This window comes from Lemur catta, chromosome 3 (genome assembly GCF_020740605.2).
Source record: "Lemur catta isolate mLemCat1 chromosome 3, mLemCat1.pri, whole genome shotgun sequence".
In the NCBI taxonomy this organism is placed as follows: domain Eukaryota; kingdom Metazoa; phylum Chordata; class Mammalia; order Primates; family Lemuridae; genus Lemur; species Lemur catta.
In genome coordinates this window covers 33,632,416-33,650,856 of record NC_059130.1, presented here as the reverse complement: position 1 = coordinate 33,650,856, position 18,441 = coordinate 33,632,416, and the positions used below count along the sequence as shown (strand labels likewise).

Here is an 18,441-nt window from a genome sequence, read left to right as displayed (position 1 = left end):
TTCTTGATTTCAGTGTAGAATAATTTAGTAATCTTTTCCTTTAGAGTTAGCACTTTTTGTATCCTCTTTGTTAAATCTTTCTCTATTCCCAGGTAATGAAAAGTTATTTTTCTTTCACATTTATATCTATTTTTATACCTGGAAATTATTTTTGGAGTATGGTTTGAGAGGGATCAAGTTTTTTATTTTTTTCCATATGGATATCTTATTGACCATTTATTGAAAGGTTGTCCTTGCCCCACTACAGTGTTATCTTTACCATAAATCAAGAGTCCATATATGTGGGTTCTATTTTGATGTTTCCTATTCTGCTCCATTGATCCATTTGTTAATATTTGCAACACTGCCATACTATTTTAATTACAGATTTATTATTAATATAAATTTTGATATCTGGTAAAAGGAATCTTCCTATTTGTTCTTTTTTTTTTTTTTTTTTGAGACAGAGTCTTGCTCTGTTGCCCGGACTAGGGTGCCGTGGCTTCAGCCTAGCTCACAGCAACCTCAAATTCCTGGGCTCAAGTGATCCTCCTGCCTCAGCCTCCTGAGTAGCTGGGACTACAGGCATGTGCCACTATGCCCAGCTAATTTTTCTATATATATTTTTAGCTGTCCATATAATTTCTTTCCATTTTTAGTAGAGACGAGGTCTCGCTCTTGCTCAGGCTGGTCTCGAACTCCTGAGCTCAAACAATCCTCCCACCTCGGCCTCCCAGAGTGCTAGGATTACAGGCATGAGCCACTGCGCCCGGCCTCTTTTTTTCTTTTTAAGAGTTCTTGGCCATTGTGGTCTTTTGCCTTTTCATATGTACTTTAGAATCAGTTTGTGAAGTCCCTCCCAACCCCACCCCAAATCCTGCTAGCATTTTAATTAGAACTGAATAGATCAATTTGAGAACATACCTCTTTACAGGACTGAGTCTTTCAATTCACAAAAAAGGATACATACCTTACTTTATTTAGGTCAGATGATACAATTGTATATAAAAAATATGTTTTATTTCTTCATTTACAATTCACATACTTTCTCTTACTTTTTCTTGCCCTATTTTCCTGTTTGAGATGTCCTATATGACGGTTAATGGAAATGGTAATAGTGGCATCTTTACATAGTTCCAAACTCAAAAGGAAAGCTTTCAATGTCTCACTGTTAAGTATGATATTTGTTGAAGGTTTTTTGTAGTGGCCTTTTTACCACATTAAGAATATTATCTTCTCTTCCTGGTTTACTAAGATATTTTATCATGAATTGATATTGAATTTTATCAACACTCTGCATCTGTTGAGATAATCTTATGGTTGTTGTTTTCCTCATTTATCTGCTGCTACGCTGATTTGCAAAAGTTAAAGGAACTCTCCATTCCCGGAATAGAAGCAATTTAGTCTGATCCTTTTTAAATATTGCTGGATTTTATTTGCTAATATTTTGTTAAGAGTTTCTTCCTCCTATTGATGTTTCTGAGTGAAATTGGCCTGTAATTCTTGTCTTTTGTAATGCCTTTGTGAGGTTTTGATATCAAGATTATGCTAACCTCCCAACATGAGTTGGAGTATGTGTTAGTTTCCTAGGGCTGCCATAACAAATTACTACAAACTTTGTGACTTAAAAAAACAGAAATTTATTCCTTAACAATTCTGGAGGCCAGAAGTCCAAAACCAAGGTGTCGTGTAGTCAGGGCCATACTCTTTCTGAGGGCTCCAGGGGAGAAGGCTTTTTGTCTCTTGCAGCATCTGTTGGCGCCAGGCAATCTGGTCTTGTTGGATTGTAGCTGCATGACCGCAATTTCTGCCTCCATCTTCATGTGACTTTCCCCTGTCTGTGTGTCTTTGTCTTTTCCTTTTCCATCTCTTGCATGACACACTGGATTTAGAACCCGCCCTAACCCACAATGACCTCATTTTGAAATCCTTACCTTAATTACATCTGCAAAGACCTTTATTTCAAATAAAGTTACTTTCTGAGATTCTGGGTGGGCATATCTTCCGAAGACCACAATTCAATCCGCGATAGGGTGTACTTCCTTTTTGTTATTCTTTGGAAATATTTGGTAGGATTGATCTTATTACTATTTCTCCCCTTAAATATTTGGCAGAATTTACTGGTGAAGCTCTCTGACCCTGCAGTTTCTCTGGTGGAGGATTTTTTAAAAACATTTTTAATTATTCCATTTGCTTTATTATATTAGTAATTAAACAACTTTTTTCTGTTCCTTTAGTGGCTACCCTAGAAATTATAAAATGCATCCTTGACTTATTGAAGTTTAATATTTATTTCCCAAGTGTTGGCTAGCTCCTTTTTACTAAAGTATAGTGTGTGAACAAGCAGCATTAGCATCACCCAGGACCTTATTAGAAATACAGAATTTCGGGTCCCACTCCAGATCTTCTGAAACAAAACCAACCTTTTAACAAGATCCCCAGGTAACTCACATACATAATAAAAGTGTGAGAAGCACTGGTCTAGCCCATGCCCAAGCACTTCCAGTTACAGGGAACTGCCTTCCAAAGTAATCCATCCCACATTTGAGCATCTTTTATTATTAGTAGTAGAAAGATCTTCACTCTATTGAACCAAAATATTTTTCCAAATCCCAATCTTGGTCTAAACCTGTGGGACTCTACAGAGAAACCTAATTCTGCTTCTATATGGCAATCCATCACATAAGAAAGAGAAAAATCACGTCCCACCACAAATCTTCTTTCCTCCAGTTAACTTTTCCAGTTCCTTAACTCTTCCATCAGATGACAAGATTTCAAGTTCTCTCTCATTAAAACACATGTGCTGTGGTTTCAAGTCTTGCTCTATACCCATGGAGAGGGGAGGGCAGCATTACCCGATAACCAGCATCCCAAAGTGTGTTCAAGAGATGACTTCCCTATCATAAGTGGTGGCATTCCCATTTTACAGGGATGTGGTCTCAATTTACTCCTACATTCACTTTGTCCTAGTATTGTGCATTTTAATGCACTCAAAGTAACATCAACAAATACTAACCAAAGGGTTTTCTATGTGCCTAGCATTGTTTTGTGGAGAATGCAAAGAAGTATAGGAATTCTTAAGGAATTTACAGTCTATTTGGAGAAACAACACATAAATATATCAGAGTCTTTTAAATACAATGTACGGTTGCCATAATGTGTGAATTAGGCTTTAAATACATGAGGAATTTAGGTAAAGGATGGTTCATTGTGAGGTAACAAAAAAGAGTGACAGAAAGAACATGCCCTTTAAGTTAAAACACTTGTTGGTACTCCTGGCTTCAATACATTTTGCATATGCACAAAGATTAAGTACTTAATCTTTTTGAGGTTTAGCTTCTTCATCTGTAAAGTATGAATAACAGCAATATTTAATGTATACAGTGGTTGTGAGGCAAATGAGAAAACATATGTTAGGGTGAGGAACAGCAGAAGCAGCAGTGTGGGATGGAATGAGCTCTGCCTATAGCAGGTGGTGAGTGACAGATCAAATTCTATTAAGAGCTTGTTCCCTTCAGCTGGCCTGGTGAGAGCCACACCAAGTTTGGTTTGCTGTGAGAAAGACCTTTAAAACACAGTGCTAACATTGAATGGGGCTGCCCTGGGAGGCTGTGAGCACCAAGATGTCACTTGGGGAGTCTAAGCAAAGCCTGGAGAATTGAGTTCTGGGGAAGCTGGAGGAGAATTCTCCCTCAGAAGGAAGTTAGATCAAGTGACCCCAAGGAGCTTTCTAACTCACAGCTTCTCCATGGGGAGATTTGAATGGGAACTAGCTCTCTGTTCAGCTAACCTGCTTTTTTTGCTTCTCTTATAGGGTCTTCAGAAGAAACCTGACCCCCTCCCAGCTCAGAACCCTTGCACTACCATTTACGTTGCTGCCACAGAGCCTGTCCCCGAATCTGTCCAGGTGAGGCATCTCTGTGCCTCCTCTATGTACAGAAGGAATACGTGGAGGAGGGGAAGGGGAAGATGTTTTTGCTTGTTTTTGTTTTTATGTATAAATGAAAGGAAACAGATTTCTGAGTCCTGAAGTGGGGAAGGTAGGCCACAGCAAGCAGTCAGCAAGGAGGATCTGTGGCCTTGGTTTTAGGGTTTCCATGAAACCCCTTACACCTGCTCACAGGGGATCACGGTTCACTCCCTACTGGCTGGTGTTTCCCTGGGAGTTTTCCAAGGACCACGTCAAAATCAGCTGGCACACTTGTTAAAAATAAGGATTCCTGGGGCAGTCCACCTAAGAATCCATTAAGTCATAATGGCTATGAAGAGTACCCAGGGACCTACATATTGGGGAGCAACGATAGCCCAGGTGATTGTGATGCACACTTAAGTTTGGGGATCGCAGCTTGAGTCCAGGAATTCTCACCTCCCGCTGCAAAACAGAATTGCCAGGGGAGCTTTGTGAAAACGTTCTTGCCTAGACTCTATCCAGCCCCATTTAATCAGAATATTTAGGGGTGCAGCTCAGCATGGGTGTTAAGCTTGGAAGAGAATATGAGGTGCAACTCAGAATGAGACCCACCTATTCTACCCCAATACAAAATCTGCATGAACTAAGCTTACTTCTGACAGGAATATTTCTGTCACTAAATGAATAGAAATAAATTCTGAGCTGAAATCTTGACCCCAGTTGGGCTCTTTTAGGAGACAGCCCAGGATTACAGAGGCACAAAGGTCACAAAAATGCTTACATCCACCTGTCTTCTTCAAAGTTCTTGCTGCACACACACCTGGAAATGCCTGGTGGGTGCCTTGTGTTAAGATGAAATAGACCATCAGCATGAAGTCTATTCTCAGTACGTTGTCATATCTGAGAGGAAAGCGAAAATATAAACCTGACTTCAAAAGCTTTAAACTTTAAATAACGTAAATTTTTAATGAAGTTTATTTGGGGAAGAAAATGTTATGGTTTACATTCTACGGTGAAACCTCCTAAATTCCCTGTTCCCTGTTCCCTTCTCTTTCTTTTTCTCCCTGGGAGAGATCTCTGTGCACAATCCTCTTCTCCTCTCACTCCCTGTCTTCTGCTGGTACCAATTCTACCCTCTCCTTTGGGTCTTCCTTGCTCTTTTGAAAGCTCAATAATTTAGAACTCCCTTGGCTTCTCCAGATTTTTTTTCATGCCTAACAGCAAAGCACCTGGTTCTCCTTACAAGGGAAGGGAAGGGGAGGGAGGGGGAGGAGAGGGGAGAGGAGGGGACAGAAGGTCACTGAGGACAGATCTCCTTGACTCCCTTATGCTTAGAGCTTGGAAGGGAGCTGTGGCCCTGCTGCAAGCAGGGCAGCAGTCTGGGGACCTGAGTGCTGCTCCAGCAAGGCCCCCTCTGTGACAGACCCTGAGCAAGTCGTTAACCTACATGATCTCTGAGACCCTTTCCTCAGCAGCGCTGTTTCCATTTGCAGCCTGTGAAGCTAGTGCTGGGTCCTTCCATTCACAGACTTCTTCTGCTTTGCCCCCAGGAACCGAATTCCATCACAGTCTATGCCAGTGTGACACTTCCAGAGAGCTGACACCAAAGACTCAGTAAAGGGACTTTCTGAAAGAAAATAGAAAAACCAAAATAAACACTGAACTTGGCCCCAGGCCCCAGGTTCCCTGTGACAGACACTCTACACATCTGTACCCTTCTTGGATCAACTCCCTGGTGACGTTTCACATACAGCTGTGAAATGGACAAGGAAGTGTGGCTTGCGCTGCAGTGGGCACAGTCACAGGACAGAGCTACTCGATACAGATTCCATCTTTGTGGTGTGGCAGACGAAATGGGCAATGTGAATCCAGACTTCGGGCATCCTGCTCTGTGCTGGAATTGGATAATAAAAACCAAAGACAGAAATCCAGGACATCTAGTGCCTATCTCAGACTGCTGAGCACCAGCCACAAAGTCTGGAAAAGCTTACATTTTGGCTGTCTTTACTTTATTCTGGGAGCTGATCCTGATCACCTGCAGACCTTATCAAGCCTCTGTGCCTCAGTTTCTCTTTCTGGATGAAAGGTGAAAGAAGGATGAAGGGTGAATTTCTTATTATATGTAAAACACTCTGAGATTGTTCCATAAAAGAAGCTAAGAGCATCAGTATTTTATTTGCAAAACCCAGAAACTGAAGAGTCAATAAACTGAAAGAATGACTTTGAGATCTCTGAACTTTGAACAATAGAATGAAAACCATCTAAGATTCTAAAAAGTACAGTTCTGTGCAAACAGCATTTAGTTAAAAAAAAAAAAAAAGTAGCGAGTGTTTGGGGTGCTGCTACAAGGGAATGTGAGATACTCAGAAGATCTTATCCCAGAGTGATTTTTTCACTACCCAAAACGATCTTTAAATCCTAGTTCTCTGTTTACTCCCTTGAACAACAAACCTGGAGCCTCTGCTAAGGCTGTCTCCAATCTGGTTCTGAACCACTTTTACACACAGAGCCTCACAGGGTATTGCAGGTCAGCAGGTCTCTTCCTACTCCTGCATACCTCTCCTCACATGAATTTTATCTTTGAGTAGCAAATTAAGTTATTTTGGCCCAACATCTTAAAATGATCGAATAGTCAGTAACTTAGTTCAGTAACTGTTTGCAGGCTGCAAGCAGAAAGAGCCTCTTTTAGTAAAGTCCTATTTCTTCCTATTCTCTGCTTTCAAACAGGCCATCTTCAATGTAAGCTCTTCTTATTGGTTCTTGCATAACCTCGGTGAACACTGTAAGAAATAATCACCGTACCACTGCATAACAAGGGGCACCAATTTCCCAGCTCAATATTCTGGGATCATCATTGCCTTGTATCTTACTTCCTCTATTCAGTCGATTCACAGTTTAGGTTCTGTTGGTTAGTACATCTCATTTCCTGGTACCAGCTTCTGTAACAGGGTTCTCAGCTGCAATCAGCAGAAACTGACTTTGGATTTTTTATATGTAGAAAAGGAACTTATTGAAAAGATATTGGTTGGTTTGAATAACTGCTAGGAGGTTCTACAAAACTGTGCTCTGAAAGTGAGCAGGAAAAAGGGAGACTAAACTAAGGCTGGGACCACAGCCCAAATTACAAAACCAGCCCAGGGACGACAATCCTGGGCCCCACAGTTGCACAGCCACCATCCCAAACACTAGGCACAGACTCCACCACTGCCTCACTGCCTCTGCTGGACTTGGAAACTTGATATTACTGTTGCTGCTGCACTGTCTGCCACCAAAACTAAATCTCTGGGTCCCTTGTTCATCTTTTCTTTCTTTTTGTTTTTGTTGTTTATTTGTTTTTTGCTGGTCAAGAGAAGCAGTGAGAGTGGAGAAGGAACAAAGGAATCTGTAACTAGTTGTGAGCTTCCTCATCTTTTCATCTCCAGTTCTAATTCAAAATCTGGGACTGAGTGACTAATCCGAGGCCACACATCCATGCACTAACTCCAAGGGAGGCTGGGAATTGAATATCTGGCATTTTCTACATTCACAGTGGTTGGGAGACTCTGCCTCTTATGAGTTGGGGAATTCTTCAAATAGAAGAAGTGGGGTCCCAGTTCGGGGCAGGCAAAAAGTAACATGTCCACTACACCACCCTGTGTAACCTTAAACACATTGGTTCTGTCTATTCTCAAAACTGTGTAGCTACTAACAGGGATTTGTGAATACTGGGAGTTTTGAGCACTCATTTTTTTTTTTTTAATTTTTTTACCACCACTCAGATTTCTCTAGAAGCTTAGTTCCCAACACTTGGGTTTTTCTTGTGGCTGAGTTCTGAATAGAAGGGCAGAAACAAATGAGGAAGAAGATGCTGTCTCTTCAACATTTCCTGAAACCCTGGACTCAAGACCTCGCCGGGGAGGGAAACTATATCTTAAGGGAATCTTTCAGGCCAGCCACCAAACAACACTTGACATTATTTCCCACACTCCCAGACTCTGGGTTACAGGTGGGAAACCAGAGGACCCTTCTGCTGGTCTCGCCACTATTCAGTTGTCCCCCAATGTCACTGTGGGTGAGCATGAGCTTGCTTTTTCTTCAGGCTTAAAAAATAAAACAGAGACTTTAGAGTCTGATTTCCCCATGTTCCCCTCTAATGTTGTTTTCTTTTGACCAAGCATATCTGAATTCTGGGGAAGTCAGGAGGAACAGATCTATTCTTGGTTTTGAGGAACTGATGCTCTGAAATACAACTAGGTGTGGTCCCAGGCTCTTTAGGACACTATCTCGGTCATGCAACCCAGACGTGAGTATTATTACAGGATGTTGGCTGAGAAGGCACTGAGAGTTAATTCTCCTCCTGAAATTTATGTTTCTACTTCTTGGAAGTGAATAAATTACGGCCAATGCATCAAGGAATTTGCACTTTTGTCCCATGTTTCCTAGAGGATTTATAACATGGCAGTGTGCCAAGACATGTCACCTGGCCTTGTGTCTCCACAGCCATAGTTATGAAACTCTGAAGGTAGCTGATCTGATCAGATGGGCTGTGAGATTGTCTCTTCCTAGCAGGTGGATAAGGGTTAGCCAGGTATCCACTTTACCAAAGGTCAGGCACCACCCTCCATGTGGGAAAGAGAACTGCATTTAAAGGATTATTTAATTTTTTTTTTTTTGCCACTGCCAGAGTAATCCCCTTCCCTGAACTTCCCCAAATTCCCCTTGTAGAGAAATTCTAGAGCAGGGTCTCTGAACTGCAGCACTACTGACATTTTGGATTGGATAATTCTTTGTTGTGGGAACCATCCTGTGCACTGTAGGGTGTTTAGCAGCATCCTTGGCCTCTGCCACTAGATGCCATAACACATGTCCTGCCCTCGATCACAACAATCAAAAGTGTCTCCAGACATTGTCAAAAGTCCCCTGCTGGGAAAAATGTCCCCCAGTTGGGAACTACTGATCTAGAAATATGCTGGCTCCCTAGTAAGCTTTGAAAAGACTAAATACGCTTCTATATACCAAGAAGTTGGTCTATCAAAAATCATATTTTGAAAGTGACCACCTGATCACTTAAGCATGGCCCAAACCTGCCAATACTTCCAAGATATTAGAATTACCTGAGTAGCTTTTAAAAAATAGTGATGTCCAAATCCAATCTCAAACCCAAATGAAATCTGGGTTGAGATCTATAGAACCACCATCCTAGAAATTAAAAGACAGAAAGGATTTTGTCATGAGTTCCTCACAACAGCCACAAGAGGGCGATGTGGCAATACAGTCCACCCTGTCCAAGCTCCCTGCCACCACTTCCCTGCATGTAAAGGATGTAGACTTAGTTACAGAGGCGCTGAAACTGTGGCTGGATTCTCATCCGCTCACAGCACTTAAGGCTGGAAGGAGAATTGCCGCCTCTCCTTGGAGATAAAGAGGCCCAGTGTGGGTTGATGACAAGTTCTGAAAAAGGGTAACTGCAATAAGTTTATTTCACAGAAATTGAATTCTACTCAATGCTTCTCTCAGTCAACAAATAATTATTGAGTTCTACTAAATGTTTGACCCTGTAACCCAGTGGGAGATACAAAGAACTAAAATATTATGATAGGCAGGTCACTACATGATCCACTGGAATCCACTGGAAAATAAAAGCAAATGCTATTAATAATTACACAGGGGCAATGGCTAGGGTATGTAGTCACCCTAATGACAGAAAAAGTGAGGGGTGTTCAGTAAGCACAAGGGAAGTGCCCCCAACTTTAGGAATAAGGAAGATAAGTTCATTTTAGGTAAAAAATTTGAAGTGGCAATGGAAATGAAGTAGAAAATGTGCATGAAGTAGCTAGAGATGAAACAGTGTAGCTCAGATTAAAAAAATAAAACTCAGACATGAGAGTCACTTTCATTGTAGTCACACTTTGAAGCTGACACTAGAGAAAAAGAGACAGAAAAGGTAGGCCATTGATAATGATATACTCACATTTAAAAGACAGAAGAATTTACAACATGGTCAAGGATGTAGATAAGATCACTGGTGTTACAGAAGGCAAGAGAAGAGATTCCAAAGAGGAGGAAACAGTCACCTATAGCAGAAGCTGCTGAAGGAGAAAGAGGCCTTAGGAAGGGCCACTAGGTTTGGCAACAGATAATAAAGATTCCTATCTCTTGTAATGATCTCCAAAACTTATACCCCCACTAACAGTACATTAGAATTTCTCTTCCCCCCTTTCCTCACCAGAACCTGATATTATTATTTTTCTTGACCAATCAAGTATGTGATCTACAACAATTGTTTTAACTTCCATTTCTCTGATTCCTAATGAGGGATATTGAATCTCTTTGTATGCTTATTCCCTGTTCCAGTGAGATGATTTGGAAAATAAGAAGTAAAATGAGAGAAGTAAAATAAAGATTGGTAGGTCAAAGGAAAGGTGGTGCTTTTTAAAATTTTTCACCATTTATTGCCCCCCAAAATGTTTGGGGATCATAAATCAAACATTTCTACTCATACGATTGTGGGTAGTCAGGGTTGGAAGACACCTTAAAGGCAATCAGTGCAGTCCATTCCACGGCCAGATTCCTGGATCTTCCCTCTGCATCCCTGACATTGTAACCTATGCTTCACCTCCAGCAGTGAGGGGGCACTTACTCTCTCAACAAGGTAGAGGACATTCTTGGTTGTTAGAAAGTTCTTTAAATGGAGCAAATATCCATCTTCCTATTATGACTCCCTCTGTTCACCTCTCACCTGCATTAATCCCATTATTCTCTTTGGAGTGGAGTAAAATAAAATTGAATCCTTCTTCTATTCTGAAAATTCTTTGAGTATTTAAAGACATTGATTCTTTTCTTTAATTCCTACTCCCAACTTTCCTCTAATCATCCCACTGTTAAATTGAGAAATGAAAAGTACTTTTATCTAAGAAATGCAAGTCCTTTTAAATTATCAGGCCCAGAGAGATATTAAAATGAGACAGCAATAACATCCTACTCCTCTCTTTGTGCTATGTATTCATCTCTCTTTTTTTTTAATTTCAAAGTGTTACAGGGTACAAATAGTTTGGGTATTTTGGTTACATGAATCACTTTTATAATGCTTTTTTTTTTTTTTTTTTTTTTTTTGAGACAGAGTCTCACTTTGTTGCCCAGGCTAGAGTGAGTGCCGTGGCATCAGCCTAGCTCACAGCAACCTCAGACTCCTGGGCTTAAGCGACCCTACTGCCTCAGCCTCCCTAGTAGCTGGGACTACAGGCATGAGCCACCATGCCCGGCTAATTTTTTTTTTTTGTATATATATTTTTAGTTGGCCAGATAATTTCTTTTCTATTTTTAGTAGAGACGGGGTCTCACTCTTGCTCAGGCTGGTCTCGAACTCCTGACCTCGAGCGATCCACCCGCCTCGGCCTCCCAGAGCTAGGATTACAGGCGTGAGCCACCGCGCCCGGCCCACTTTTATAATGCTTGAGTCATATTTATAAGAGTACCTGTCACCCAGATATTGTTCATTGTACCTGTTAGGTAGGTTTTTAGCTGTCCCCACCTCCCTCCACCCTCCAGGTTGATTTCCATTGAGTTTTTACTTCCCTCTATGTACATGTGTACTCATCAGTCAGTTCCAATTTAGTAGTAAATACATGTGATGTTTATTTTTCCATTCTTTAGATACTTCACTTAGGATAATGGTCTCCACTTCCATCCAAATTGCTGTAAAAGGCAATAATTCATCCTTTTTTATGGCTGAGTAGTCCTAGTATACATTTACCACATTTTGTTACTCCACTCATGAATTGATAGGCACTTAGGCTGATTCCACATCTTTGCAATTGTGAATTGTGCTGCAATAAACATTCATGTGCAGGTGTCTTTTTGATAAAATGTCTTCTTTTCCTTTGGGTAAATACCCAGAAGTGGGATTGCTGGATCAAATGGTAGGGAGACTTTTAGTTCTTTGAGGAATCTCCATGCTGTTTTTCATAGAAGTTGTACTAATTTGCAGTCCTACCAACTGTGTATAAGCAATTCCTTTCTCTCTGCATCCAGACCAGCATTGTATTCATCTCTTGAAACTGCTTGCTGTTGCCAGAAGTAGCTGTAAATTAACCTAATAATGCCTCACTGGACACTAGAACCCACATCCTATAGCTTAACAATGTATAGCCAATCACTAATCAACGTTATTTCTATAAAACAATGAGAATTCCTGACAAAAAAACCTTTGTATCAACCCACTCCCTGTTCCCCTTCTTTTGTCTTCAAAAACCTGCTTGTAACAAAGGCCAAATAGCACTCATATCCAAAGTTACTCAGGTCTGAGTTATCCAGACTGCTGTCCTCACTTTGGCTCAGGTAAATTCTTTAAATCATACTTTGAACTTCAGTCTCTTTCTTTTAGGTCAGCATAGGTCATAAATTATGCAAATATTCAATTCTCTGAATGTTCATAATTGATCTCAGAAACGTATACCCCCACTGACAGTATATTTCTCTCTCCCCCTTTCCTCACCAGCACTTGATCCACTGACAGTATATTTCTGTCTCCCCCTTTCCTCATCAGCACTTGATATTATCTTTTTTTTTTTTTTTTGGCAAATCCAGTATGTGATCCAGAATGGTTGTTTTAATTTTCATTTCTCTGATCCCTAATGAGGGATATTGAATCTTTTTTTATGCTGATTCCCTGTTCCAGTTTCCATTTCTATGACCTGTTTATGTATACTATTGACTGGTTTTCCCATAAATAATCTGTGCTGTTCTTGATAATGCGCAGGTTTTTCCTGTATATTTGGGATATTGATTCTTAGTAGGTTACATACACCTCTCTTTTAACTTTGTATATGATGCCTTTCATTAGGCAGAAAACCTAATTTGATGTAGATGTCTATTTTTCACTTTGTGCTTTTTATATCTTGATTTAAAAATCTTCCTCACTCTTAAGGATACAAAAATATTCTTCTATATCATCATCCAATAGTTTTAGTGTGTTTGTGGTATTGTGAAATATGTATTTGGTCTTAGTCCCCATTTCCTGACACACAGCTTCTAAAACACATGCAATCTCCAGAGTGATAAAACTATGCTAATGGGATGACTGTTGGTTGGGGGCTCCTACGTAGCATCAGGATTGGGGCTGGTCACTGGAAAGACCAAAGCAGGATTAGAGAGTTGGGACATTCATCCCCATCCTCTAATCTCTAGGGAGAGGCCACTAATGGCCAATAATCAATCATGCCTATGTAATGAAGCCTCCATAAAACCCCAAAAGTACAGGTTTCCTTTTGAAGTATTGCATGAAGTTGTTCCGTGAAGTTGAAGGCTAATTCACGCTTCTGATCAGTTATGGTTGTCCTTGAAAGAGGCAGTTGTTTGTACTTTGAAACATTATCAGAGTCTAAGCATCTTACAACTTTAACAATGCATTCTTTCACAATTTCTACAACACTGAATGGCTTCCCTTTTTTCCCCTCAACTATATACTTTATAAGTTGCTTCAGTGGCATTGTTTCCAGGTCTTGGTGCTGCTTGAAAGAATTGTCTTTGCTTGTGCTTTTCATCTTTTAATTGCTGCAATACAACCTTTCACACTTCTCTCTCTAATTTAAAATATCTGTGGTCCTTAAGAGTGTTACAATGCTGATGAGCATTGAATTTCTTTAATGTTGATATTGCAGTATCACAAAGCAAGAAAATCATCTTATCTTTAGCAGAAATAAGATAATATTGCAATTCCCAATCCTCATTTAAAAATCTGTTTTCTTCCTTCAGTGTTCTCTTGGTCTTCTTTGACATGATGGGCTGTTAAGCACACAGAATTAAAAAAATACTGTGCAACTATTCACAAATTCTACTGCAAACAAAAACACAGTGCACCATTGCCAAAAGCTGGTAACAGACTGGCGTACTTGACCGCCATAAACTCTCACCAACCAGCAACCTCCTACTGTAGTGGTGCCAGTCAGGCGGTAGAAGTTAGAACTAAATCATGAGCATAGCATCCATCAATTTAGCCCTTATGGCTTACCAAGGTTCTAATTTTGTCAGTCAATCTGGGAAGATTATTTCATTCAAACTTATTTTATTCATTGGTATTTTAAATATGTTCATTTTAAAAATAAAATACAAACATAAAAGAAGAACAAAATGTATTATTAACAATAAAAATAAAAGGATTTGTTCTGTAAAATTTAGATTCAGTCAAAAGGCCACACTTAAGAATTAGAAGGCCACATGTGGCCTTAAGGTACCAGATTGAACTGTGATAATCACAGCGGAATGGGATAACATGGAATAGCTGCATTACAGGCTCTCTGTGCACCCTCCACCACTGGGTCAGTCTTCCAGAGTAGGATGCAAAAACGCCATCTAGGGACCTCTCCTTCTTCTCACTAAGTAGGAGAGTTCCAGCAAAGGAGATGAGGATCCCTGGCAACCTATCAGCCCTGAGATGAAAGAGGAGGATTCAGATGAGAAGAAAGCATCAAAAGAACTCTGGCAACATGAAAAAACAAAACAATTCAACATCCCCAAGGGATCATAATGGATCTACAGCAATGGACCCCAACCAAAAGGAAATTGTCAAAATGTCAGAAATAGAATTCAGAATATGGATGGCAAGTGAGATGAATGGAATTTAAGAGAAAGTTGAAAACCACCAAAAAGAAGCCCAAAAAAATATTTCAGGACATCAGTGAAAACAATGAAAAAAATCACTAAAGAGCCAGACAACATAAGAAAGGATATAATAGAACTTAAAGAAATGAAAGACTCACTTGGGAATTTCAAAATGCAGCAGAAAGCTTTAACAACAGGCTAACCCAAGCAGAAGAAAGAATCTCAGAGCTTGAAGAAAAGGCTCTCAAATTAATGCAGGCAGACAAAGATGCAGAAAATATAATAAGGAAGAATAAACAATCACTCAGAGAAACATGGGACTATGTGAAGCAAACTAATATATGAATTATAGGTATCCCTGAGGGAGAAGAAGAAGAAAGCAAAAACATGCAAAATATATTCAAGGGAATTATTGAAGAAAACTTCTCTGGTATCATCAGAAATTCAGATATACAGATACAAGATGATCATTGAACACTAGGAAGATTAACAGCATATAAGACATCTCCAAGACACACAGTCATCAACCTGGCCAAACTCAAAATGAAGGAGAAAATTCTACAAGCAGCAAGATGAAAGCAACAACTAATCTACAAAGGAAAACCCATCAGGCTAACAGCAGATTCTCAGCAAAGACCTTATAAGCCAGAATGGATTGGGGTCCCATTTGTAGTTTTCTCAAACAAAATGAATGCCAACCAAAAATTTTGTATTCTTTAAACTAAGTTTCATAAATGATGGATAAATAAAGACTTTTCCAGACAAGCAATTGCTAAGGGAATTTGTCATTACTAGACCTGCCCTACAGGAAATACTCAGAACTGCATTATACATGGAACAGCACAATAGACACCCACCAGTGTAAAAACACCCAAAAGTTAAAGCTCATAGCTTCAATAAAACAATAGCACAAAAGGGAAAACAAAACAATAAGGTATTGCCCAACATGATGATCAGAACAGCATCCCACATACTAACACTCAACATAAATAGTCTAAATGCCCCACTTAAAAGACATAGACTGGCTGAATGAATGAAAAAACACAAGCCAAATATTTGCTGTCTCTAGAAAACACATCTGACCCACAAGGATTCATACAGACTCAAGGTGAAGGGATAGAACAAAATACTTCTTGCAAATGGAAACTGAAAGAGAGCAGGTGTAGCCATATCTTGTAAAGATAAAATAGACTTTAAATCAACAATGGTAAAAAAAAGGACAAAGATGGTCATTATATAATGGTAAAGGAAATAATTCAACAAGAAGACATAACAAGCCTAAATATATATGCACCTAACACAGGAGTTCCCAGATTCATAAAGGAAATCCCACTAAATCTAAGCAAAGAGAGAACCAGTAGCATCATAATTGCCAGGGACTTCAACACCCCACTGACAGAGCTGGAAAGATCATCACAGCAGAAAATCAATAAAGAAACACTGGACTGAGGACTGTAGAACGAATGGACCTAACAGACATCTACAGAACATCCTACCCAAAACTACTGAATATACATTCTTTTCATTGGCACATGAGATATTCTCCAAGATTAATCATATCTTAGGCCATAAGATATGTCTCAACAAATTCAAAAAAATTAAAATCATATTATGTATCTTCTCAGACCATAGTGCAATAAAACTAGAAATCAGTTCCAAGACAAACACTCAAATCTATACAAACTCATGGAAATTAAACAACCTGCTGCTGTACAACCCTAGAGTCAATGACGACATTAAGATGGAAATCAAAAGATTCCTTGAACTGAAAGACAAAGGGGATACAACTTATCAAAATCTGTGGGGCACATTAAAAGCAGTCCTAAGGGTAAAATTCATAGCCTTAACTGCTTACATCAAAAAGACAGAAAGATGACAAATTAACAACCTAATGTCCTGTCTCAATGAACTAGAAAAGGAAGAGCAAACCAAACCCAAATCCAGCAGAAGAAAAGAAATAACAAAACTCAGAGCAGAACTAAATGAATTGGAAACCAAAATAAATAAATAAATAAATAAATAAATAAATAAATAAATAAATAAAATACAAAGGATCAACAAAGCAAAAAGTTGGGTTTTTGAAAAGATAAACAGAATTGATAGGCCTCTAGCTAGATTAACCAGAGAGAAAAGAGAAAGGACCCAAATAAACTCAATCAGAAATGAAAAAGGAGATATTACAACTGATACCAGAGAAATACAAAATATCCCCCACAAATACTACCAAGATCTCTACACATATACACTAGAAAACTTAGAGAAAATGGATAAATTTCTATAAACACACAATCTCCCAAGATTCAATAAGGAAGAAATAGAAATCATGAACAGACCAATAACAAGTAGCAAGATTGAAGTTGTAAGAAAAAATTGGCCAACAAAAAATGCCTTGTACCAGATGGATTCATAGCTGAGTTCTACCAGACCTACAATGAAGAATTGTTACCTATCCTACAGAAATTATTCCATAGCATCAACAAAGAAGGAATTCTCCCTAACTCATTCTATGAAGCCATTATCACCTTGATATCAAAGCCAGGAAAGAGCACAACAAAAAAACAAAACTACAGACCGATATCCTTATGAATATAGATGCAAAAATCCTCAAGAAAATACTAGCAAACCGAATTCAACAACACATCAAAAAAATAATCCACCATGATCAAGTGGGTTTCATCCCACGGATGCAAGGATGGTTCAACATATGCAAATCAATAAGTGTGATTTCCCCACATAAACAGTAGCAAAACAAAGACCATATGATCATCTCAATAGATGCAGAAAAAGCATTCAATAAAATCCAGTACCTTTTCATGGTAAAAACTCTCAACAAACTAGGCATAGTAGGAAAATATCTCAACATTATAAAAGCCATATATGACAAACTCACAGCCAACATCATACTGAACAGGGAAAAGTTGAAAACATTCCCCCTAAGAACTAGAAAACACAAGAGTGTCCACGGTTTCCACTTCTATTCCACATGGTACTGGAAGTCCTGGCCACGGCAATCAGGCAAGAGAAAAAAATAAAGGGTATCCAAATCGAGAAAGAGGAGATCAAACTATTGCTTTTTGCTGATGATGTGATCTTGTATCTAGAAAATCCCAGAGACTCCACCAAATGACTCCTAGAATTTATAAATAAATTCAGCAAAGTTGCAGGTAACAAAATCAGTGTACACAAATCAGTAGCATTTCTTTACTAATAACCATCAAGGTGAGAGTCAAATCAAATATTCAATATCATTCACAATAGCTACAAAGAAAGTAAAATACATAGGAATATGCTTAACCAAGGAGATGAAAGATCTCTACAAGGAGAACCTAAAATACTGATGACATAATTTGCAGATAACACATATAAATGGAAAAACATGTCATGCTCATGTATTGGTAGAATAAACATTGTTAAAATACTGCCCAAAGTGGTTTACAGAGTCAATGCAATCCCCATCGAAATACCAACATCATATTTCACAAATCTAGAAAAAAAATAATTTTATGCTTCATTTAGAACCAAAAAAGATCCCAAATAGCCAAAACAATCTTAAACAAAAAGACAAATCTAGAGGCATTACATTACCCTACTTCAAATTATACTACAGGCTATCATAACCAAAACAGCATGGTACTGGTATAAAAGTAGAGACATACACCAGTGGAACAGAACAGAGAACCCAGATATAAAACCATCTATCTACAACTGATTCATCTTTGACAAAACAGACAGCAACATACCCTAGGGAAAGGAAGCCCTATTCAATAAATGGTGCTTGGAAAACTGGATAGCCACATGCAGAAGAATGAAACAGAACCCCTATCTCTCACCATATGTAAAAATTAATTCAAGATGGATAGAAGACTTAAATATAAGGCATGAAACAGTAAAAAATTCTAGAAGAAAATGTAAGAAAAACTCTTCTAGACATAGGGAAAGAGTTTATGACTAAGACCCCAAAGGCAATTTGCAAC

The 18,441-nt window shown here is 39.0% G+C and overlaps 1 protein-coding gene across 3 annotated transcripts in view; it reads left to right on the top strand.

Moving 5' to 3' along the window:
• The window catches only part of SLAMF1 (signaling lymphocytic activation molecule family member 1), a 36,015-nt gene extending 28,001 nt beyond the window's left edge, over positions 1-8,014 (top strand). Inside the window, exons 6-7 of one of the 3 annotated variants that reach the window (XM_045547105.1) lie at positions 3,794-3,886; positions 5,440-8,014. In XM_045547105.1, the coding sequence (XP_045403061.1) occupies positions 3,794-3,886; positions 5,440-5,490 (144 nt within the window). In that variant the 3' untranslated portion in view covers positions 5,491-8,014. Of the gene's footprint in view, positions 1-3,793; positions 3,887-5,439 lie in introns of those variants that run through there. The other 2 variants (XM_045547109.1, XM_045547107.1) reach the window with 2 other exon arrangements.
• The last annotated feature ends 10,427 nt before the right edge of the window (positions 8,015-18,441 follow it).